General features: G+C 43.0%; 1 protein-coding gene across 1 annotated transcript; it reads right to left on the reverse strand.

The window, feature by feature from the left end:
- Positions 1 to 12,061: 12,061 nt before the first annotated feature.
- LOC115154430 (serrate RNA effector molecule homolog) lies at positions 12,062 to 23,768 on the reverse strand. The gene is made up of 20 exons (XM_029700626.1): positions 23,664 to 23,768; positions 22,862 to 22,987; positions 22,572 to 22,715; positions 22,348 to 22,494; positions 21,963 to 22,151; positions 19,289 to 19,458; positions 16,533 to 16,723; positions 16,234 to 16,365; positions 15,811 to 16,027; positions 15,529 to 15,704; positions 15,288 to 15,349; positions 15,073 to 15,151; positions 14,743 to 14,937; positions 14,475 to 14,645; positions 14,170 to 14,323; positions 13,859 to 14,052; positions 13,556 to 13,712; positions 13,230 to 13,319; positions 12,946 to 13,048; positions 12,062 to 12,329 (listed from the first exon to the last, which is right to left on the reverse strand). Exons 2-20 carry the CDS (start codon positions 22,981 to 22,983, stop codon positions 12,254 to 12,256), a joined length of 2,769 nt encoding a protein of 922 aa, XP_029556486.1. The 5' UTR covers positions 22,984 to 22,987; positions 23,664 to 23,768; the 3' UTR covers positions 12,062 to 12,253.
- Between the last annotated feature and the right edge of the window lie 477 nt (positions 23,769 to 24,245).

Consider the following 24,245-nt stretch of genomic DNA (forward strand, 5'->3'; position numbering starts at 1 on the left):
TCGTGAATAATGATGAGGGAGAAAGTTAGAGACATAAATATCAGACACCTGTGAGAGAGGGAGTCATTGTTAAATTATGAGTGGAGAAACTCACAAGTTCTACCCATCACAACACTAACAACATTCAACCAAAAGAGAAGAGACCAGGTACACCCTCTGCAGTGCCAGTGGTGAACCTGGTTTCATGTTGCGTTCCCAGGCAGCGGACACAGTAGCGCGCCCCACATGAATTGCAGGTGCAGGGAGACCGGAAGCCACACATGGCACAAAAGTGATGCTGGGGCAGTTTGGAGGGCTCTGCACAGGCAGTCGGGTCCCTCATTCCGACTCAGTTCCTATAGCGAGCAGCTGGAGATGAAAGGAAACAGAAGGATTGTGAAGAGAATGAGCAGATGATTAAAGAGAGGGGAGGAAAGCAGAGCCGCAGGGCCAGACTTTTGGACCTCACCTCTTCCTCCAGTAGAGCCAGGACATTTTTCTGAAATCTCAATTTGAAATGCTCTCCTCGTGTCTTCCTATTCTTGCCTGAGGACATAAGTGGAGTGAGCCAGGAATGGACAGATCAGTCATTGCAAAACTTGTGTATTAGGTATCTGATTATGTTTGCTTTAGACTCATGACTGTCCTCGAACTGGGGGAGCCTCTTGGTCAGCTGGTTTAGGCTGGAATGAGGATCATCAATTGTCCTTTTCCAAGTGTCTTTAGCTGTCTGGTTAAAAGCCAATTTATGCTTGATCCGAAAATGTGGTCGGAGGCTTCGTATGGAGGTTCTGGCGCATTGTGGAGCCTCTGGAAGCATGCAGAGGCCAAATCAAGCTCCATGCACCTCTCAAATGTTGTAACAATGCGGCGGGCTCCGTATAGCTTCACATTGACATGATTGGTTGAAGCATTTTGTCTTCTTTTGACTCTATACTCCAAAAGTTTGGAATTGAAATCAACTTTAATTATCTTCATCCATATTGGGTGAACCGTATAGAAATTACAGCACTTTTGGTACATAGTCCCCCCATTTTAGGGGAACAAAAGTATTGGGACAAGTTCACTTATGTGTATTAAAGTAGTAAGAAGTTAGGTATTTGGTCCCATGGGGGCGGTACTTCCTGTATAAACACATACTCACTTATTTTTTGAATATTACTTAAGTTATTTGCAACAAGGAAAACTAAGTGATAGATGACAATACAGATAAAAACAAATTAAAACAACAACAAAAAACTGTACATGTCTGGTTGGAACCACAAGGGGTTATATGAAAACGTCACCACAAAAAAAATATATACATACAGTGGAGGAAAAAAGTATTTGATCCCCTGCTGATTATGTACGTTTGCCCACTGACAAAAAAAGGATCAGTCTATAATTTTAATGGTAGGTGTATTTGAACAGTGAGAGACAGAATAACAACAAAAAAATCCAGAAAAACGCATGTCAAAAATGTTATGAATTGATTTGCATTTTAATGAGGGAAATAAGTATTTGACCCCCTCTCAATCAGAAAGATTTCTGGCTCCCAGGTGTCTTTTATACAGGTAACGAGCTGAGATTAGGAGCACACTCTTAAAGGGAGTGCTCCTAATCTCAGCTTGTTACCTGTATAAAAGACACCTGTCCACAGAAGCAATCAATCAATCAGATTCCAAACTCTCCACCATGGCCAAGACCAAAGAGCTCTCCAAGGATGTCAGGGACAAGATTGTAGACCTACACAAGGCTGGAATGGGCTACAAGACCATCGCCAAGCAGCTTGGTGAGAAGGTGACAACATTTGGTGTGATTATTCGCAAATGGAAGAAACACAAAAGAACTGTCAATATCTCTCGGCCTGGGGCTCCATGCAAGATCTCATCTCGTGGAGTTGCAATGATCATGAGAACGGTGAGGAATCAGCCCAGAACTACACGGGAGGATCTTGTCAATGATCTCAAGGCAGCTGGGACCATAGTCACCAAGAAAACAATTGGTAACACACTACGCCGAGAAGGACTGAAATCCTGCAGCACCCGCAAGGTCCCCCTGCTCAAGAATACATATACATGCTCATCTGAAGTTTGCCAATGAACATCTGAATGACTCAGAGGACAACTAGTGAAAGTGTTGTGTTCAGATGAGACCAAAATGGAGCTCTTTGACATCAACTCAACTCGCCGTGTTTGGAGGAGGAGGAATGCTGCCTATGACTCCAAGAACACCATCTCCACCGTCAAACATGGAGGTGGAAACATTATGCTTTGGGGGTGTTTTTCTGCTAAGGGGACAGGACAACTTCACCGCATCATTTGACGGGGCCATGTACTGTCAAATCTTGGGTGAGAACCTCCTTCCCTCAGCCAGGGCATTGAAAATGGGTCGTGGATGGGTATTCCACACTGCCAAGGCAACAAAGGAGTTGCTCAAGAAGAAGCACATTAAGGTCCTGGAGTGGCCTAGCCAGTCTCCAGACCTTAATCCCATTGAAAATCTGTGGAGGGAGTTGAAGGTTCGAGTTGCCAAACATCAGCCTCGAAACCTTAATGACTTGGAGAAGATCTGCAAAGAGGAGTGGGACAAAATCCCTCCTGAGATGTGTGCAAACCTGGTGGCCAACTACAAGAAACGTCTGACCTCTGTGATTGCCAACAAGGGTTTTGCCACCAAGTACTAAGTCATGTTTTGCAGAGGGGTCAAATACTTATTTCCCTCATTAAAATGCAAATTGTTTTATAACATTTTTGACATGTGTTTTTCTGGATTTTTTTGTTGTTATTCTGTCTCTCACTGTTCAAATGAACCTACTATTAAAATGATAGACTGATCATTTCTTTGTAAGTGGGCAAACGTACAAAATCAGCAGGGGATCAAATACTTTCCCCCCCCCACTGTAAGTACAAAAACAAAAAAGATAAAACAGATAACAAAACTTAATAATTATAAATGTATAAATCAATTGTAATCATGAAAAAAAAAATGTTTTTTTTAAATGGGTGTGTACATGTGAGAGTATTGACAGCATATGGAGGAGATTACAGAGTAGTTTGGTTCATCAGGCTGACCCCAAGTCTTTGCTTGAAGTTACTGAGGGATGATGATGTTTTGGCAATGTGAAGATAAGAATTCCAGGGTATGGTACCTCCATATCTGACAGTGACCTGGCAATGAGAGGTCTTGTGTTATATAGATGGATTTCAGAATTAATATGGAAGAATCCATTGAAGGGTTTAAGTAAACTGTCTGGGCTGTATAAATATTTGTAGATAGAAGTGCATAATTGGCATACATTCATGTCGTAAATAGACAACATATTGAATTTCTTAAACAAAGGTGCAGATGGTGCCATGTAATTAGAGGTGGCCAGTCTTGAAAATGTATTTAGAATTGTACTGGAATTTTTTTAATGTTTGTGCTTTTCTAATAACTGTTTTCTGTGTTCATGCAAGTGACTGACTGAACAAATCAGTAGCTGCATTTTGACAGTACATCCAAACCTTTGTTTTGAGAATGAAAGATATCTGTTTCAAGATCTCAGCTGAGAGTGAAGAAGCCTCGTGAGGTATTGGTCTGTCACATGTTATGAGCCAGTATTGGTCAGTCACATGAATGAAACAAAACGGTAATGATTAATTAATTATGCTAAATCATGGAAATATAACTTGTCTGCGTATAGCCCTATTTAAGACAACTGCTGGGACTGCCCCAGCAGAGCTCCTGATTGACAAGTGTACTATGGTGCTTTGAGTTGTTTGGAACCTCTCCAGCGTGCTGATAATAAAGGATGATTCATTTAAGATTGACTTTGAGTGTCTCTGGTGGTAATTTCCACAACATGGTAGTGAACTTCCACGACAATTTGGCGTCACAAACAACATAGTTGATTCTACCTGCGGAGTTTTCCCAGTAGGGGTCTGCGAGGAAAACCGGTTGCGCATTTTATGAAGCGTGAGGGAAATTCCCATCTGACCAAAAGAGGACAAGAACCCGCCCAGATCAGACCCTTACTGTGAGCTGCGCAGGAGGAGACACATCATCTGCAAACAATTGAGGGATGGCAACTGATTTCAGTAAGTCAATTTAAAGGAATTTGTATAAAAATTACATTTAAATTATAAAACCAATGAAACTAAACATAAAGATGTAGAAGGATGGTACCACTAACCTACAAGATAACACAATATGTTTTTGAATACCAGGTGTTATTTACATGTATGGGAAGTGGCAAGACTATAGAACCTATAGAGACCATAGCAATTTATGACTATATCAACTATTGACACAATGGATGCTGAGGGACTGTAGATGCTGAGGGACTATAGATGCTCAGGGACCATGGATACTGTAGAGACTATGGTGACTGTAGAGACTATAGAGGAACTGCAGAAGATACATATGACATGGAAGAAGGCTAGACCTAGTCCTAGAGAGAAGACTAGAGCAAGGGCAAGTAACGGTATCACGCTCCGCTGACAGCTGTCTGTAGGCATTTATAAGAGAAATGCGCACGTGGTCTGCAGCCACTGGTAGAGAGTAGCATAAGGTGCACTCTGTGCTATTTTATATGTATAGTGAAGATACATATGGTGCATAGGAGATAACGACAGAGAATCGTTGAAGATGCTCATGGAGAAATAAGGGAGATTACAGAGTGTGTTTGGGAATTGTACTAAGTGAATGTGGATGTGAAAGTTGTGTGTGGTTGTGTTAGTGAGGAAAGGACGTGTTAAGCTGATTGAAATTTGGATAATAAGCTGATTGATTGAAATTTGGGTGTTAAGCTGATTGGAATTTGGATAATAAGATGATTGATTGAAATTTGGATGTTAAGCTGATTGAAATGTGGATAATAAGATGATTGATTGAAATGTGGATAATAAGCTGATTGAAATGTGGATATTAAGCTGACTGTGCAGAGTGAATGAGCGCTGTCAGGGGACTAGCTCCACTGGGAAAGAGGATTACTGATTCTGTGTGAGCTGAGTTTTCAGATCTATAACGTTATCATGGGGTTCTGTCCACCACTGCCCATCGATCTACAGGTAGTGAGCACAGACAGGAGAAGCCCTATAACGTTATAAAATGATTCTGTATGGAGATATGAAAGGAGAATATGCAGAATATATTTCAGAATATCATGTTAAATAGAACACGAGTGTAGAGGAGGAATTTGTGATGTAGCACAAATGTATAATGGGTTACTAGAGATAAAGTAACATAATATTTTTATAATGGGTTACTAGAGATCTGATGAAGTAACAATATAAATAATAATACTAATATAAAATATGCACATCCTCACGTAGACGTACATAAGTGGTGTAAAAATGATTCTGTTCAGAGTGGTCCCTTTATGGATCATATGATAAAGATGAGGTTAAAGCATTGTGCGGGACTTGATTTACCCATAACCAATAAAACTATACACGCTTATGAGATTTCCTCCACCCTGGTAATACATTTTGAAATAAGCCCATACCCTGTTAAATAGAAAATAGAACCAATGATTTCCTGTATTCTCCTACTCAACCGTTTAACGTGCTCGGTAGAGACTTCTTATGGACAGAGCACGCCATCTACAGGGGACTGATAGACAGTGCCACCCATTTATTACATGTTGATGCCTCCAAAGCGTTACATATGCATCTTAAAATAATAAACATTTAATAAATATTGAAGCAGAAAGTGAATATCCAACAGAAATGTAAAATAAATATAGAGTAACTTTTGAAGGGATACTAAGATGAAAACAATGCCTTCCAATATGGAGGAAGTTGTAATGTTTGTTTTGTTTTAAACCTTGCAATAGGGGGAAAAGCAGAATGTTGTTTGAGAGTAATCTGTGTGTTTAAGCAGTAGGGACTGATGTCCGGATGATCTCTGCATGTGTGGTTCTCACCATGAATCGTGGAGGAGGTGGTGTGATGGTGTGGGGTGCTTTGCTGGTGACACTGTCTGTGATTTATTTAGAATTTAAGCCACACTTAACCAGCATGGCTACAACAGCATTCTGCAGCGATACGCCATCCCATCTGGTTTGGGCTTAGTGGGACTATAATTTGTTTTCCAACAGGACAATGACCCAAAACAGACCTCCAGGCTGTGTAAGGGCTATTTGACCAAGAAGAAGAGTGATGGAGTGCTGCATCAGATGACCTGGCCTCCACAATCACCCGACCTCAACCCAATTGAGATGGTTTGGGATGAGTCGGACAGCAGAGTGAAGGAAAAGCAGCCAACAAGTGTTAAGCATGTGTGGCAACTTCTTCAAGATCGTTGGAAAAGCATTTGTCATGAAGCTGGTTGAGAGAATGCCAAGAGTGTGCAAAGTTGTCATCAAGGCAAAGGGAGGCTACTTTGAAGAACCTCAAATAAAATAGATTTCGATTTTTTTAACACTTTTTTGGTTACTACATGATTCCATATATATTATTTCATAGTTTTGATGTCTTCGCTATTATTCTACAATGTAGAAAATAGTAAAAATAAAGAAAAACCCTTGAATGAGTAACTGTGTCCAAACTTTTGACTGGTACTGTACGTTAGAAGCTCAGTAATCGATGAAGACACTGATTTCACCAGAGGCACCAATCTCACCTTAACCTGCTGCTGATATCTTGAAGTTACCAATTACCTCCATCACCTCCATTATTACATCAGGAAGATCAAACTGAAGCAGAGAAGGGAAATGTCCCTTAATGTAATCCAAGGGATTTCCATCAGTTTTCTCTATTTTCTTTGACATAGAGGAACCCATTCACAAAAAAAAGTTATTAAATTCACATGAAATAACATCAAATAAATGTATTGGTCACATACACATATTTAGCAGATGTTATTGCGGGTGTAGCGAAATGCTTGTGTTCCTAGCTCCAACAGTGCAGTAGAAAAAACTTCTGGGTAATAATGTAAGAAATAACACAAAAAAACCCCGAAATACTGCAAAATTGCTTAGGAGCTAGAAGCAGAGCTGCCATATCTGTCAGCACCATCTTAGCAACTTATCATCAGGATCACTATAGGTCTTATTTTCAACAATAAATGGAGATGGGATAGCTGTAGATGCCTTTTTCTTATTCAACAGTTGATTGATGATTTTCCAAGTTGATGTTATATTATTTAGGATTCTTGGAATTTGTTAGTAAATCTATATTTTTGGGGATATCTTAAGTAGGTGATTAAATTTGCTCTTATACTTTCTGTAATTTGCAGAAATCAGGGGAGAGGACATTTGTGAGAAACTTTTTATACAACTTCGTTTTTAACTGAGGATGTTTTTGCGACCGGTTGCAAACCAAGGTTTACAGAACCCAACTGGTGGTGAAATACAGAGTTGGAAGATGTGAGAAGTCTGGTAAGCAGACTACATCAGCCTGATTGTACACATTTTCCCATGAAATATCATCCATTAACATCTTAAAGCCCTCACAATTACTTTTGGTCCGAAATGTCAGTATAAAGTTAGTCACATTATTAAAATAATTTGTAAAAATATCAATAAGGGTGGTAGATGAATTGATCACTATTGTGGGCTTCTAGATGAGGGGATAATGATAGCTGTAGCATAAAGTATTCAAAAAGTCAGATGTCAGTGAGTGGTTTTCACTTTTAAATAAGTTTATGTTGTCATCACCCAACAGAAAACACATTTTATCTTCATTATTAATCAAATCCAAGGTTGATGCAAGGATATCAATAAAATGACCAATGTCAGAATTGGCTGGTCGATAGATGCATCCAATTACCACTTTTTTACCCAAAAAAACCAGGAGGGAATTTCTATGAGAAGAGATTCAGCATCACTGTTATCAGATGTAAGTGCGAGGTCCTCTCTTACAAATAATTGAAACGTTTATGAACAAAAATTGACGTTTCTTCGCCATTGCTATTTTCTTCTCCACCCACCCCTAAAAGTCCCACCCGTAATAATTTTCAGGGTGGGAGTGAGAGACATTTTATTGGTGTTGGACCATAATAACGCATTTTCGATTGCAACGTTGCAATAAGACATTATGTTCAAGAAGAAAACAGTAGAAGTCTGTGATGTAGTTTCCACATGCGCAAGGTTGGGTATTGCATGGCAGTCATGGCATTAAACCAAGTTCAAGTGCAGCGCTGTCTCTCTAGTAGTTATATACTGTATATTAATAAGTCATACTATAACATTACCAAAGGTACACAACAGGATATTACAAAATCCTATTATATATATATATACAGTCAGGTCCATAAGTATTTGGACAATGACACAATTTGCATCATTTTAGCTCTGTACGCCGCCACAATGGATTTGAAAGGAAACAATCAAGATATGTTTTAAGTGTAGACTTTCATCTTTAATTTAAGGGTTTTGTCAAAATTATTGTATGAACCGTGTAGGAATTACAACCATTTTTATACATAACCCCCCCAATTTTAGGGGCTCAAGAGTCATTACACAAACTAACAATCATAAATTAAATTGTGAGTTGTAATACTTGTTTGCAAATCAATCCTTTGCTGTCAATGACTGCCTGAAGTCTGGAACCCATAGACATCACCAGATGCTGGGTTTCTTCCCTGGTAAGATCATCCGTTCACCTACTCTGCGTCTCACAAAAACATGGCATTTGGAACCAAAAATCTCAAATTTGGACTCGTCAGACCAAAGGACAGATTTCCACCGGTCTAATGTCCATTGCTCACGTTTCTTGGCCCAAGCAAGTCCCTTCTTATTGGTGACCTTTAGTAGGGGTTGCTTTGCAGCAATTCGACCATCAAGGCCTGATTCACAGTCTCCTCAATGAGCATTTATTTGGGCTGCAATCTGAGGTGCAGTTAATGGCAGATTTCTGAGGCTGGTATCTCTAACTTATCCTCTGCAGCAGAGGTAACTCTGGGTCTTCCTTTCCTGTTGTGGTCCTCATGTGAGCCAGTTTCATCATAGCGCTTGATGGTTTTTGCAACTGCACTTGAATTTTTGTTTTGGTTACTACATGATTCCTTGTGTTATTTCATAGTTTTGATGTCTTCACTATTATTCTACAATGTAGAAAAAGAGTAAAAAGTAAGATAAACGCTTCAATGAGTAGGTGTGCCCAACCTTTTGATTGTGTGTGTATGTATATATACTGCTCAAAAAAATAAAGGGAACACTTAAACAACACATCCTAGATCTGAATGAAATAAATAATCTTATTAAATACTTTTTTCTTTACATAGTTGAATGTGCTGACAACAAAATCACACAAAAATAATCAATGGAAATCCAATTTATCAACCCATGGAGGTCTGGATTTGGAGTCACACAAAATTAAAAGTGGAAAACCACACTACAGGCTGATCCAACTTTGATGTAATGTCCTTAAAACAAGTAAAAATGAGGCTCAGTAGTGTGTGTGGCCTCCACGTGCCTGTATGACCTCCCTACAACGCCTGGGCATGCTCCTGATGAGGTGGCGGATGGTCTCCTGAGGGATCTCCTCCCAGACCTGGACTAAAGCATGGATGGAGCGAGACATGATGTCCCAGATGTGCTCAATTGGATTCAGGTCTGGGGAACGGGCGGGCTAGTCCATAGCATCAATGCCTTCCTCTTGCAGGAACTGCTGACACACTCCAGCCACATGAGGTCTAGCATTGTCTTGCATTAGGAGGAACCCAGGGCCAACCGCACCAGCATATGGTCTCACAAGGGGTCTGAGGATCTCATCTCAGTACCTAATGGCAGTCAGGCTACCTCTGGCGAGCACATGGAAGGCTGTGCGGCCCCCCAAAGAAATGCCACCCCACACCATGACTGACCCACCGCTAAACCGGTCATGCTGGAGGATGTTGCAGGCAGCAGAACGTTCTCCACGGCGTCTCCAGAGTGTCACGTCTGTCACGTTGTCAGTGTGAACCTGCTTTCATCTGTGAAGAGCACAGGGCGCCAGTGGCAAATTTGCCAATCTTGGTGTTCTCTGGCAAATGCCAAACGTCCTGCACGCTGTTGGGCTGTAAGCACAACCCCCACCTGTGGACGTCGGGCCCTCATACCACCCTCATGGAGTCTGTTTCTGACCGTTTGAGCAGACACATGCACATTTGTGGCCTGCTGGAGGTCATTTTGCAGGGCTCTGGCAGTGCTTCTCCTGCTCCTCCTTGCACAAAGGCGGAGGTAGAGGTCCTGCTGCTGGGTTGTTGCCCTCCTACGGCCTCCTCCACGTCTCCTGATGTACTGGCCTGTCTCCTGGTAGCGCCTCCATGCTCTGGACACTACGCTGACAGACACAGCAAACCTTCTTGCCACAGCTCGCATTGATGTGCCATCCTGGATGAGCCACTTGTGTGGGTTGTAGACTCCGTCTCATGCTACCACTAGAGTGAAAGCACCGCCAGCATTCAAAAGTGACCAAAACATCAGCCAGGAAGCATAGGAACTGAGAAGTGGTCTGTGGTCCCCACCTGCAGAACCAATCCTTTATTGGGGGTGTCTTGCTAATTGCCTATAATTTCCACCTGTTGTCTATTCCATTTGCACAACAGTATGTGAAATTTGTCAATCAGTGCTGCTTCCTAAGTGGACAGTTTGATTTCACAGAAGTGTGATTGACTTGGAGTTACATTGTGTGGTTTAAGTGTTCCCTTTATTTTTTTGAGCAGTGTATATATAAACTCAGCAAAAAAATAAGCATCCCTTTTTCAGGACCCGTCTTTCAAAGATAATTCGTACAAATCTAAATAACTTCACAGATCTTCATTGTAAAAGGTTTAAACACTGTTTCCCATGCTTGTTCAATGAACCATAAACAATTAATGAACATGCACCTGTGGAACAGTCGTTAAGACACTAACAGCTTACAGACGGTAGGCAATTAAGGTCACAGTTATGAAAACATAGGACACTAAACAGGCCTTTCTACTGACTCTGAAAAACACCAAAAGAAAGATGCCCAGGGTCCCTGCTCATCTGCGTGAACATGCCTTAGGCATGCTGCAAGGAGGCATGAGGACTGCAGATGTGGCCAGGGCAATAAATTGCAATGTCTGTACTGTGTGACGCCGAAGACAGCGCTAAAGGGAAACAGGACGGACAGCTGATCGTCCTCGCAGTGGCAGACCACGTGTAACACCTGCACAGGATCGGTACATCCGAACCTCACACCTGTGGGACAGGTACAGGATGGCAACAACAACTGCCCGAGTTACACCAGGAACGCACAATCCCTCCATCAGTGCTCAGACTGTCCGCAATGGGCTGAGAGGCTGGACTAAGGGCTTGTAGGCCTGTTGTAAGGCAGGTCCTCACCAGACATCACCGGCAGCAACGTCGCTGGACCAGACTGGCAAAAACTGCTCTTCACTGATGAGTCACGGTTTTGTCTCACCAGGGGTGATGGTCGGATTCACGTTTATTGTCGAAGGAATGAGCGTTACACCGAGGCCTGTACTCTGGAGCGGGATCGATTTGGCGGTGGAGGGTCCGTCATGGTCTGGGGCGGTGTCACAGCATCATCGGCCTGAGCTTGTCATTGCACAGCGTTGAGATTGCCTGCGTTACAGGGAAGACATCCTCCTCCCTCATGTGGTACCCTTCCTGCAGGCTCATCCTGACATGACCCTCCAGCATGAGAATGCCACCAGCCATACTTCTCGTTCTGTGCGTTATTTCCTGCAAGACAGGAATGTCAGTGTTCTGCCATGGCCAGCAAAGAGCCCGGATCTCAATCCTATTGAGCACGTCTGGGACCTGTTGGATCGGAGGGTGAGGGCTAGGGCCATTCCCCCTAGAAATGTCCGGGTACTTGCAGGTGCCTTGGTGGAAGAGTGGGGTAACATCTCACAGCAAGAACGGGCAAATCTGGTGCAGTCCATGAAGAGATGCACTGCAGTATTTAATGCAGCTGTTGGCCACACCAGATACTGACTGTTACTTTTGACCCCCCCCCCCCTTTGTTCAGGGACACATTATTGCATTTCTGTTAGTCACATGTCTGTGGAACTTGTTCAGTTTGTCTCAGTTGTTGAATTTTATGTTCATACAAATATTTACACGTTCAGTTTGCTGAAAATAAACACAGTTGACAGTGAGAAGACGTTTCTTTTTTTGCTTATATATAAAACAAATTGCCAATGTCATCAAATTCGTTTTTATTGAGGTTATACATTTTTTGAATTCAAGTTGGTTACAATTGTACTGAGCCTTTGCTCCGCAGACACTGAACAAAAAAAATAGGAGGCTAATTCATCACTTAACATAAGGGGATGAGAAGGGGAAATAACAATGATTAGAAACAAATGAGATTAAAATAATTAAATGGATGGTCTAGAAGAAGTCCATGTCATCAGGTGCATCCAGGTCACGGTATTCAATGATGTTGCGTGGATCTCCCCGAGACATTCTGAAGGAAACAGCCAGGATGCAGAGTGAAGAGGCACAGCACAGAAATAGGAAAGAGTGAGAGAAAAATTAACAAAGGTTTCTAAACGCAAGTCTGTCATTAGCAGAAAAGGAAAGCTTTTTAAAAATGTTTTTATTTAACTCTTATTTTACCAGGCAAGTTGACCGAGAACACATTCTCATTTACAGCAATGACCTGGGGAATAGTTACAGGGGAGAGGGGGGATGAATGAGCCAATTGGAAGCTGGCAATGATTGGGAATTAAGCCAGGACACCGGGGTTAACACCCCTACTCTTACGATAAGTGCCATGGGATCTTTAGTGACCAGAGTCAGGACACCCGTTTAACGTCTCATCCGAAAGAAGGCACCCTACACAGGGCAATGTCCCCAATCACCGCCATTGGGAATTCAGATGTTTTTTTTAGACCAGAGGAAAAAGTGCCCCCTACTGGCCCTCCAACACCCCGTCCAGCAGCATCTGGTCTCCCATCCTGGGACTGACCAAAACCAACCCTGCTTAGCTTCAGAGGTAAGCCAGCAGTGGGATGCAGGGTGGTATGCCGCTGGCCGAAGCTATTGGTGCGGTATTCCTCCCTAACTGACCATGGTCTCACCTGTTGTTGCGGGGTTTACCAGGGTAGCCACCACCCTGTCCACGGAAGTTGTCATAGTTACCCCGACCGCCCCCATACTGGTTTGGTGGGTAAGGAGGTCCACCTTGGGAAGAGAAACGTACAGTATGTGTGTCATGTCAGAACAGAATACCTGAGAGCTGCAACCAAATTACATAGTTGTGGTAAACTTAATTTGTTAAATTCTCAGGATAAGTGGTGATGTAAAAAGGGCTTAATAAATCAATGTGATTGATAATATGATAGGAGATGAGGCAGAGGCTCACCTCCGTAACCCATGACAGGAGGACGAGGTTGGCCGGGACCAAAGCCCATGAGGCCCTGGGGAGGGAAGGGCATGCCTGGAGAAAGAACTCCTACAGAGAGATGGAGAGACAGGGTCAGTGGAAAAACACACACTAAGATTCAATGATACAGCTACACCTAAACTATTCTAGAAACATTTGTTCCCCGGGGGCCTGTTCAGGAGGATGTAACATTACAGAACGTTCGAACACAAAATGTATGGTGTAGAACAAATATGATTGTCAGCGACAACAGGGAATTGTGTCAGCTCTATTCATTCTATTTCTATGTGCAACGTGTTCATCACCCTGTCCTGGGCCAGGCGGAGGAGGTGGCTTCATCTCCGGGAGGGAAGGTCGCTTGGCATCCATGAGGAAGTTGTTGAAAAACACCACCTCCTTTTTCACCTCATCAATTTTGTCCCCGTGTTTGTTCAGGATGTGCTTGCGCACAAACTCTGGGCCCTGGCCAGGCAGAGGGAACAAATTCATTCACATTTTAATCTGCACCACACAGTGGCAAGGGAGATACAGACCAGTACATGTTTAATGTTCTTTGTATATACAATATTTCTGTTTGACAATTTACTTCCATCCTAACAGACACACACCTTGAACTTCTTGCCACTGAGGGGGCAGAGCCACTTGTCCTTGCCCAGCTCCTGGGTGTTTGCCGACACAAACTTCTCCACCTCATGCTCCGGGTCCTTCCGGCCCATCTTGCCTGCCTCCTCCTCTGATAGCTTCTCCTTCACACTGAATAGGGGGCTCAGCCTCTCCTCAAATGTCTTCTGCCACTCCAACACTGGGTGCATGACAGGGGGGGGGGGAGACAGTCAGTCAATAGCGTGTCAGTGTATGATGCAGCCATCTCAAATGTGTGCCTAGCCAGTGTTGAATATTACAGTAGTGTCCTGCTCACCTTCCCCGTGTGTGATGCGGTTGGGAGGGATGGGCCCACGCACATGTATCATGCCACAGCGGTTGGGCATCTCATCCTCGCTGGGGTACTCGCAGTTGTTGTAGTAGTCAATGGAATGGACAATACGCAGGTACAAGAGAAGACGGTCCAACACCTGGGAAGAGATGAAGGAAATCAAGTCAAGATAATGTACTTTTTCCTTTTCATTTGACTACTTTAGCGTCAGACAAAACCCAAACAGTTCATTGCATAAAAATAATGTAAAGCTGCTGTGTATCAGTGTGTGCCAAGGCAGATGGATGGACCTTGACCAGCGTGTCGTCCCTCTCCACAGTGATCTCGGCTGGGTTCCCCTCCTTGCTGCCCTCCTCTGCATCAGCTCCGCCCACACTGCCCAGTAGCTCCTCCTCCTCAGCGCTCACCTCCTCTATCAAGTAGTCAGTGATGTTCTTCAGGATGGGGTTCTGAGCCGCCATCTGATACAACCACACAATACGGGATTAAACATCCAAGAAACTGATAAGTTCATGATACATACTGCAAAGACGCCAAATTGCTTTCAGTGTCTTGTACCTCCACAGCAGACACATTATCTCCCCGGGCCTTTTGGGTCCACAGCCTGCCTCTGTCGTCCAGAGAGTGGATGAGTTTGGCTGACAGTTTGATGTCATTGCGCAGCACCTGTTTGTGCTGAGTGATGCCGTTGATGTTGCGGACCCTCCGGGCTAGGTCTCTGTTCACCCCCGGGGCCAGCTCACAGTCACGCAGCTACACACAGTCGAGAGGACACATACAGGGTCAGAACACTCACTAACCAGCTGTGTGACTCAAGTGCCATATCTTGCTCATCATCAGGTTCCAGTACTACCTAATGTTGTAGTCTTGAAAGGTTGTTAAACTCACTCTGATGTTCTGGAGGTTCCAGCAGGTCTCCTTGATGTTGACACTACGGTCAAACGTCACCCAGCAGCGTCGGAAGAACCTGACACATTGAATGGAGGTGGTTAGAGGTATACATACATGAGGTGAATGACAGACATTACATTTTCAACCATCCACTATAGTCCATTAGCAGCAAGGAGCAGCAGAGAGGGTCCGGCTGTGGATGTGGAACTAACCTGCGCTCCGGTTGGGGATCAGATAAGCACACTCGCATGAACCCAGGATATCTCCGACATAGCTGAGGGAGGCAAAAACAACAGGTTAGTCCTTCCTCCTGGATGCCTCCAGTCATTGTGTGTGTGTGGGTAACAGCTGTATCTGAGAGTCCCTTGTATCAATGTAACTCCAGAGTAGTGTCATTCTGACAGTCCATACAAGTGTTCAGTATGTTTGTACAGTCAAATTGCTTGAACTCACAGCTATGATCTCGGCCTTGGAGATTGTAGGGGCGATGCTCCTCATGAATAAAGAGCAGGTCCTGTGGAGAGGCCTGGGTCTCAGGGGCTGGTCCTCCTTGGGTTTCTTCTCCTCTTGCTTCTCCCTCTCTCTCGCCCTTTCCTTTGGTTTCTCCTCTTTGCTTTTCTTCCCGTCAGCTACACAATTTGAGTGGAGCAGAGAAGTCATTAGCTTACCAAAAATATATTTGAATACTAGAATTTGTAAAAACAGTGACTTTAACACAGTCCCTTCATCGCTCACCTTCACCCTCTTCTTCCTCTTCATCCTTGTCCTCCCCTTCCTCCTTTTCCTCATCATCCTTGTCCTCCCCTTCCTCCTTTTCCTCACCCTCATCTTCCTTCTCTGCATTTTTATCAGAAGAATGATGGGAGTTGGAGTCCGAATCGGAGTCACTCTCAGAGGCACTGGCCTCATCTTCACTGTCTCCACTGTGCTTCCGCTTCCTCTTCTTACTCAGCTAACACACACATGGGAAGGAAAATAGGTGGTGGTAAAGGTCAATAAATCCATCACTGATTCAAATCAATTATCCCAAATCCTAACTTGAGAACTGTTTTAGTGCAAATTTCTCACTGTCATCAATGCAAGTTAGGATTTGGCCCATTAAGAGCAGCACATTCATTCTAAAAGACAGAATAAGAAGCATGGATGCTAAACACTAACCTTCTTAGGCTCAGGCACAACTTCTTTGCTTTTCGCCTCTTTTTCTCCTTTCTCTTCTCCCTCACTCCTTTCTGCTGCTGCTTCACCACCACCGTTTGCACCCTTCTCCGTGCTGCAGGCATCACTCTCCCCCTGTGGCAGAGTTTGCTACATCAATGACTAGTTGACAAGCATTTCACGACATCCGCAATAACATCTGCTAAATATGAGTATGTGACCAATAAAATTTGATGACTTCCTGTTCTCGAGGGGGAAGAATAGAGCAGGGCAAAGAAAGTGGTTACGACAAGACAGCATACATTCTCTTTGTCGGCTGGGGGTTTGCGGTCATTGTCCTGATTCTTATCCTTGGGCTCCTCTTTTTTGGGGGGTTCAGTGCCCGGACCAACAGCTGCCGCCCTGTCAGCTCTCTCCCGCTCCTCTTCCTCCTCAGACGGCAGCTCCAAGATACGCAGGTCATGATCTGTCCCTCCCTCCATCTTTATCACCGCTGAATGACAGAGGGAGGACAGGGGTTAGGACACTGGTCACCAACCGGTCGATCGTGATCGTCGATCTCCAAAGCATTCATAGTCGATCAGCAAACTTTTCTGTAAAAAACCCAATGATAAAGCCTTGCATGTCTATTTTTGTCTTATTCATTTCATGCTGTTGGCAGTAGGTGCACTAGCTGCCCTAGCGCTGGCATAGTGAAGTGTTCCCAGTTTGAACCATTTCATGTGTCTGAAGGTAAAACTGTGCCTACCCGGCAGCCCCAGAGAGCAAATCAAGATAACGGCAGACACTGATTTGAGCTTCCTTATGTAAAAGACTGTAAAAAAAAGCCTCAAACGCACAGCAAAGTTGAGACTGTGAGATTAAAACCATGACTAAAGAGAATGAAATCAGCAAAGACCTGCTGTTTTTACAAGAAAGTTCATATTTAAGTCATTCAGCACTTCACTGTCAACACTTTGTTCAACCATTAAATGTGCTTCTCCCTACTTCCACTCACGCTACAACCAACACTGCAGTTGCAATGCATGAGTAGCAAATTGTATAGATAAGCTTGCGTTATTATTATCAGCTTGTCTTCAATATTAAGAAATATTACTTTCTCTCGTCATAGGAATAACAACATGAATTGGTGCACGGGGCAGAAATAATGCAGTGCAACTCGAGTTGCCATTAGCTCATTTTTGGTCAGTCTCGGCAGAGGGACGGTGAGAGGAAGCCTTAGACGCAGGCCATCAGTTCAGTAAAATTTTAAAAAGCAAATTATGCTCACTCAGCTGTGCCTTAAAACCTCTTAGTGATGGGGGCAGTATTTTCACGTCTGGATGAAAAACGTGCCCTAATTAAACTGCCTGCTACTCGGGCCCAGAAGGTAGGATATGCATATTATTATATTTGGATAGAAAACACTCTGAAGTTTCTAAAACTGTTTGAATGATGTCTGTGAGTATAACAGAACTCGTATGGCAGGCAAAAACCTGAGAAAAATCCAACCAGGAAGTGGGAAATCTGAGACTGTAGTTTTTGAAGTTAATTCCTTTCCAATTTGTAGTGTTAACGGGGTCATGTTGCACTTCCTAAGGCTTCCACTAGATGTCAACAGTCTTTAGAACGTTGTTTCAGGCTTTTACTGTGAGTAGGGAGCCAACAAGAGCTGTTCCAACCAGGTGTCCCAGGATAAGGCATGAGTTCAGTCACGCGCGCAGGCTTGGGAGCGAGCTGAGTTCATCTTCATTCCTAAAGAGAACGTAATCGTCCGGTTGGAATTTTATTGAAGATTTATGTTAAAAACATCCTAAAGATTGATTCTATACATCGTTTGACATGATTCTACAAACTGTAGTATAACTTTTTTGACTTTTCGTCTTTATTTATTGTTGAACTGGGATACCTGGGAGTGCATTCTGATGAAGATTATCAAAGGTAAGTGAATATTTATCATACTATTTCTGAGTTCTTGACTCCAAAATGGCGGGTTTCTGTTTGGCTTGATGTTGTTGTCGTCGTCTGAGCGCCGTACTCAGATTATTGCAAAGTTTGCTTTCGCCGTGAAGCTTTTTTGAAATCTGACACAGCGATTGCATTAAGGAGTGCATCTATAATTCTGTGCATAACACCTGTATATTTTGTCAAAGTTTATGGTAAGTATTTCTGTAAATTGATGCGGCTCTCTGCAAAATCACTGGGGGTTTTGGAGGCAAAACATTACTGAACATTACGCGCTAATGTAAACTGAGATTTTTGGATATAAATATGAACTTTATCGAACAAAACATGCATGTATTGTGTAACATGAAGTCCTATGAGTGCCATCTGATGTAGATCAAAGGTTAGTGATTAATTTTAGCTGTATTTCTGGTTTTTTGTGACGCCTCTCTTTGCTTGGAAAATGGCTGTGTGGTTTTTCTTGTTAGGTGCTGTCCTAACATAATCTAATGCTATGCTTTCGCCGTAAAGCCTTTTTGAAATCGGACACTGGTTGGATTAAGGAGAATCTTATCTTTAAAATGCTGTATAATACGTGTATATGTGTGAGAAATTTGAATTATGAGATTTTTGTTGTTTTGAATTTGGCGCTCTGCTATTTCACTGGCTGTTGTCAAATCGATCCGCTAACGGGATTCGCGTGTTAAGGGGTCTCTAAGAGGTTAAGTAATACAACAAAGTATACATTACCAGTGTGACCATATACCTTACATTTTTAAATATAATTTCAAAATGGTCTGAGAAAAACATTGAAAAACCCTCATTGCTACAGAACTGTTTTTAATAGGTTAATGTTGCATAGGTGTACATTTTTTAAGTCATGTTACAAAATTGTGAATGGTAGAACTCAGCTTGCATTTTGACTCAGAAAGTGATATTGAATCAGAAAAAGGTTGGTGACCACTGGGTTAGGATATATAACCTGTTGAAATAACTAAACCCACCAACAAATAACACTCATCCTGACACTGCTCGAAACTAAGGTTGACATCAAAATACTCTGCAAGAGAGATGAATGAAGCCATTAGAGAAGTTTCCCACAGCCACCCACCTCCAACCACACCCACTACTTTACCTGCATCCAAGACCTTCATGATGGCCTGGGCCTTCTCCATGTCTAGGGAGACTGTGTCGAACCAGCCGTTCTCCATCAGGAATATGTAGACATTCAGCCGGTTCTGCAAGCCACTGTGGGCCTCAGCCTTCCGCCGGCCCGCCTCATCCGGGTGGTATTTGGATCTGAACCTGAGTTCACAACAATGTCCCCAAAAGAGCACGGGAGAGACAGGGGCAGGGATGGAGGGGAGGAGAGCAGAATGTTAGAGAACGCCCTTGTATATATGGCCAGGCCAAATAAACTGGCCTACAGCAATGAACTGGGACTAATATACTGCCATTCTATACCCAAACACTAAATCAAATTAAAAAACAAAATTAAAATACTGGAGGACAACTTTTTTCTGAACGTTCCTGTATCCTGCAATGTCTTATCTGGGGGGGTAACACAGCATGTCCATCAATTAAATGCAACTACAATATATACTCAAAAGTATGTGGACACCACTTCAAATTAGTGGATTTGGCTATTTCAGCCACACCCGTTGCAGACAGGAGTAAAACCTTGAGCACACAGCCATGGAATCTCCATTGAGGAACATTGGCAGTAGAATAACCTAACTGAAAAGCTCAGTGACTTTCAACAGGGCACCATCATAGTATGCCACCTTCCCAACAAGTCCAGTTGTCACATTTATGCCCCAGTCAACTGTAAGTGCTGTATTTGTGAAGTGGAAACAACTATGAGCAACAACGGCTCAGCCATGAAGTAGTAGGCCACACAAGCTCACAGAACGGGACCGCCAAGTGCTGAAGCGTGTAAAAACCGTCTGTCCTCGGTTGCAATACTCACGACAGTTCCAAACTGCCTCTGGAAGCAACGTCAGCACAATAACTGTTTGTCGGGAGCTTCATGAAATGGGTTTCCGTGGCCGAGCAGCTGCACACAAGCCTACAAACACTACAGCATACAATGATATTCTAGACGATTCTGTGCTTCCAACTTTGTGGCAACAGTTTAGGGAAGGCCCTTTCCTGTTCCAGCATGACAATGGCCCTGTGCACAAAGCGAGGTCCATACAGAAATGGTTGGTTTGTCGAGATCGGTGTGGAAGAACTTGACTGGCCTGCAGAGCCCTGACCTCAACCCCATCGAACACATTTGGGTTAAATTGGAACGCAGACTACGAGCCAGGCCTAATCTCCCAGCATCAGTGCCCGACCTCACTAATGCTCATGGCTGAATGGAAGCTAGTCCCTGCAGCAATGTTCCAACATCTAGTGGAAAGCCTTCCAAGAAGAGTGGAGGCTGTTAACACAGCAATGTGGGGAGCAACTCCATATTAATGCCCATGATTTTGGAATGAGATGTTCGACAAGCAGGTGTCCACATACTTTTGGTTATGTAGTGTATCCAGGTCCACTCAAGTGACTGGCATATGAAGAAACACTTTTGTTCTGCACCTGGAAATGCTCTGGTGTCCTACTGTGGATTCTTCACAAAGTTTGCATGGTGTTATGTTTGTGTGTGAGTATAGCCGTTTGTGAAACATATCAGGATGCTTTAGGTCAACGCACCAAAAATAACTCAAAGGCAAAAGGGACACAGATATTCAAATAAAATAACATAACACAGTTTAGAATTTTACAGTTCAGAAGAGCAAATTTGCCATGGAGTGGACAAAATTTACCTTTTTTTCTCCCAGTATAACAACACATATATACTGAGAGGGGTCTCTTCTGTAAAAATGGGCTCCACTTCACCCCCCTACTGTGTTTGTGTGCACACAATTTCATTTTCGGTTTTGGGATTCGATTTGATCCAAATATAAAAACAAAAATGGGGGGAAAAAAGCATCACATACTAAAGAAAAGAAAATATTTCCATGCGCGCAAGTGGTTTATTTGTCTGTCTAGCTAGTATCCCTGGTACTGTACGTCTAAAAGCAACTGCATTGTGCGCAGTGCAAACCCTAGCTGTCTAACAACGATTCCTGCGAGGAGTTCCAGTTTTTCTCATCTTCAAAAACCTTGTTGTGAAGGGCAGGGGGAGGAGTGGGAGGGAAGAAGGTTTGGTTAAGTTAAGAAAAGAACATTGACATTGTATCATAATCCCTGTGTGAAGTGTGAAACTAAACCGACAAACATACTCTGCTAAAAACTGTGTCAACTGACAATCCAAATCAGACTCACTTAAGAGCCAAATCTCTATCCTGTACTGTTTAGTAGCTAAGCTATTTACTGACCTCTCTATTCATGATGGTAACCGCCCATAGCATTAACCAACTATTCTTATCTGAAGGTGGCATGGTATGCATGATAAGCCTGCCCAAAATACCAAGTATTTTCTTAACACATTCAATAATAGATCAAAATCTTTATATATAAAAATAGCTTAAATTAAGTATGTTCAGGATGTTTTAAATACACCCATTCAACTATACCCTTTTTTAGTTAGCTAACCAACTAAAAGTCTTGAATGCCTTGATATCGCAGCCTGTCAAATATAGGCCTAACGTCTTCCACAAACTATACTGTCTTTACCAAGCTATTAACGAACAGCTCCGATAGTGCCAGATCCATTTGACTGACAATTTCTGTGAATAGAAAGGTTGTCAGTGTTGCCAGCCTAATTCACAGCAAACTGATCATGAATACTAATAATAGAGCAGCAAAGGCTATGATAATCGTACCACTCTTCATCTTTGTGCGCAAGGAAGAAGTCCTGCATCTGCTGCCGTCGGAAGTCTATCTTGTACTCATTATAACGTTTGACTGCCTCGGTCTCATCAACAGAGTCATCCAGGGACAGAAGGAACTCCTTAAAGCTCTTCATCACCGGAGGTGGCAGGCCCAGATCCATATCATGGATGTTTCCTAGCCTAGTAGACAAATGACAAAAAAGAGTGTGAGATAACCAGGTACTTAGAAACTTTGACTAACTAAGGGCAAGCTAATCTATTGTGTGGAACAGTCACAGCTCCAGTCAAGGACATGGTGCCATTTTACTGTAATTTGCTTTCCAAAGACAGCATCTTTGCATGAACAGGTTGGTTGTGCCCAGTCTACCCTCCTCACCTTGCCTGGATGGGTATGCCATGGTGAGGCTGCATGAGATGAAGGTCAGGGTGGCCCCAAGGCTGTGGAGGGGCGTAGCTGGGGCCTCCGCCACCACCATAGCCCAAGTCATACCCCCCATGGTAGGGATCTCCTCCATGGTCATCCCTGATCAAAACAGAGGGAAGATTAACTCAAACATTGTGGACAGCAATGTAGGTCGCGTAGATAAATTTGATTCTCACCAATCTCTCCTCATGCGTTTCTGTTGGGGACTCATGTCGTGCCTGGGTGGGGAGAACCTCTCCCTGCGACCTCTCTCGTAGTCCCGATACTCCCCCCGGCTACGCCGCTCCCTGCCCCTGTCCCACTCCCTGGCAGATGGGCGCCAGTAAACGGAAAGAGCAAAAAGATAAATGTGAAACACCATGCATGTATGATATGGATTGGAATTGTTCGACCTAATTTCAAAAGTTGCCTCCAATGTGCCATTATTTCTCTCTTGTTTTATACAAGTCTATTCCCTCTTCCTCACCTGTCATTCCAGTCATCCCTACGCCTTTCCTCTCTCTCTCGGGAGCGGTCATAGTTGTCGCTCCTCTCACGACGGAACTTGTCTCTCCTTCTGCGATCATATTCATCATCACTGTCCGCCATCACCCTAAAAATGTAGGTCAGTGGACAAATGAGCATAAACATTAAAATGGTAAGTAGCTAATGGCAGCAAACAAATGAAATCGAACGGGCAACAGTAATCAAGCTAATATAATCATCATAATTTGTTAAACACCAACATTACGTTGTCCGTAGCCAAATGTGTGTAGCAAAGAGTCGAGTTCTGCTGCTGGGAGTCACATGACCAGTTAGCTAACCAACATCTTACATGGCATTTCAAGTAGCTAGCTAGCTGTTTAGGTAGCTAACGTTAACTAGCTAGTGTTCGCGCCGCATTAACTAGCTAGCTTGAATATCTGTTTTTCGAAGTAGGTTTAGTAAAACTAGCCACCTAGCTACTTCTTTCTCCATGGTAGCTAGTTGTAGTTTAATTAGGTACTTCCAATTTACTGCTAGCTTAGTTTACATGTTCATAGTAGTAAGCTAAAATTAGCTTAGCTAGCGCCCCCAGCACTGTAATTTAGCTAGCTATCTAACTAGCCGCGTTAGTTGGAAGTTGCTAGCTAGTACCGGTAGACGCAAACAAAGCAAGGTCGGTACTTTTACTAGGCCGTTGTATTTTACGTGCTACAAAACATATGCTGTTACTTTCTTTACATAACATCAGCTTTAGTATACATCTCGTGACCACATGAAATGAAACGTTATAGGGGGTAAATTACCTGTTAATAAATCACGTTCTTTTAGCAATCCTGCGTGGTCTCGTAATGGCGACGCTGTTAGACAGGAAACACATTTCCCGGAAGTTGGATTACACGTTCAAACTGCATATTTAGTTAAGCATATAGCCAAACACACAGGTTTAAGGAAAAAAAAGAACAATAAAACATATAATAAAAATAACTTTTACAAACGTCACAGAGGTCTTATATACATTTAATTATACATATATATCAGGTTGTATGCTTCAAAGGCAGCATATGAATTTCAGGGGATGTTAATAATTGCACAAAAATATGAATCATAAAGGGGTAGTTTTCAAAAATATACACTGAACAAAAATAAAACGCAACATATAAAGTGTTGGCCACATGTTTCATTAGTTTAAATAAAAGATCCCAGAAATTGTACATGAGCACAAATGCTTATTTCTCTCAAATTGTGTGCACAAATTTGTTTACATCCCTGTTAGTGAGCATTTATTATTTTCCAAGATAAATCATCCACCTGACAGGTGCTGTGCACATTACCACCAGGCTACATTATCCTGTCTGGTCCCATACTGTGTGCTGTAGCCAACTCCT

This window comes from Salmo trutta, chromosome 19, assembly GCF_901001165.1.
Source record: "Salmo trutta chromosome 19, fSalTru1.1, whole genome shotgun sequence".
NCBI classification, from domain to species: Eukaryota; Metazoa; Chordata; class Actinopteri; order Salmoniformes; family Salmonidae; genus Salmo; species Salmo trutta.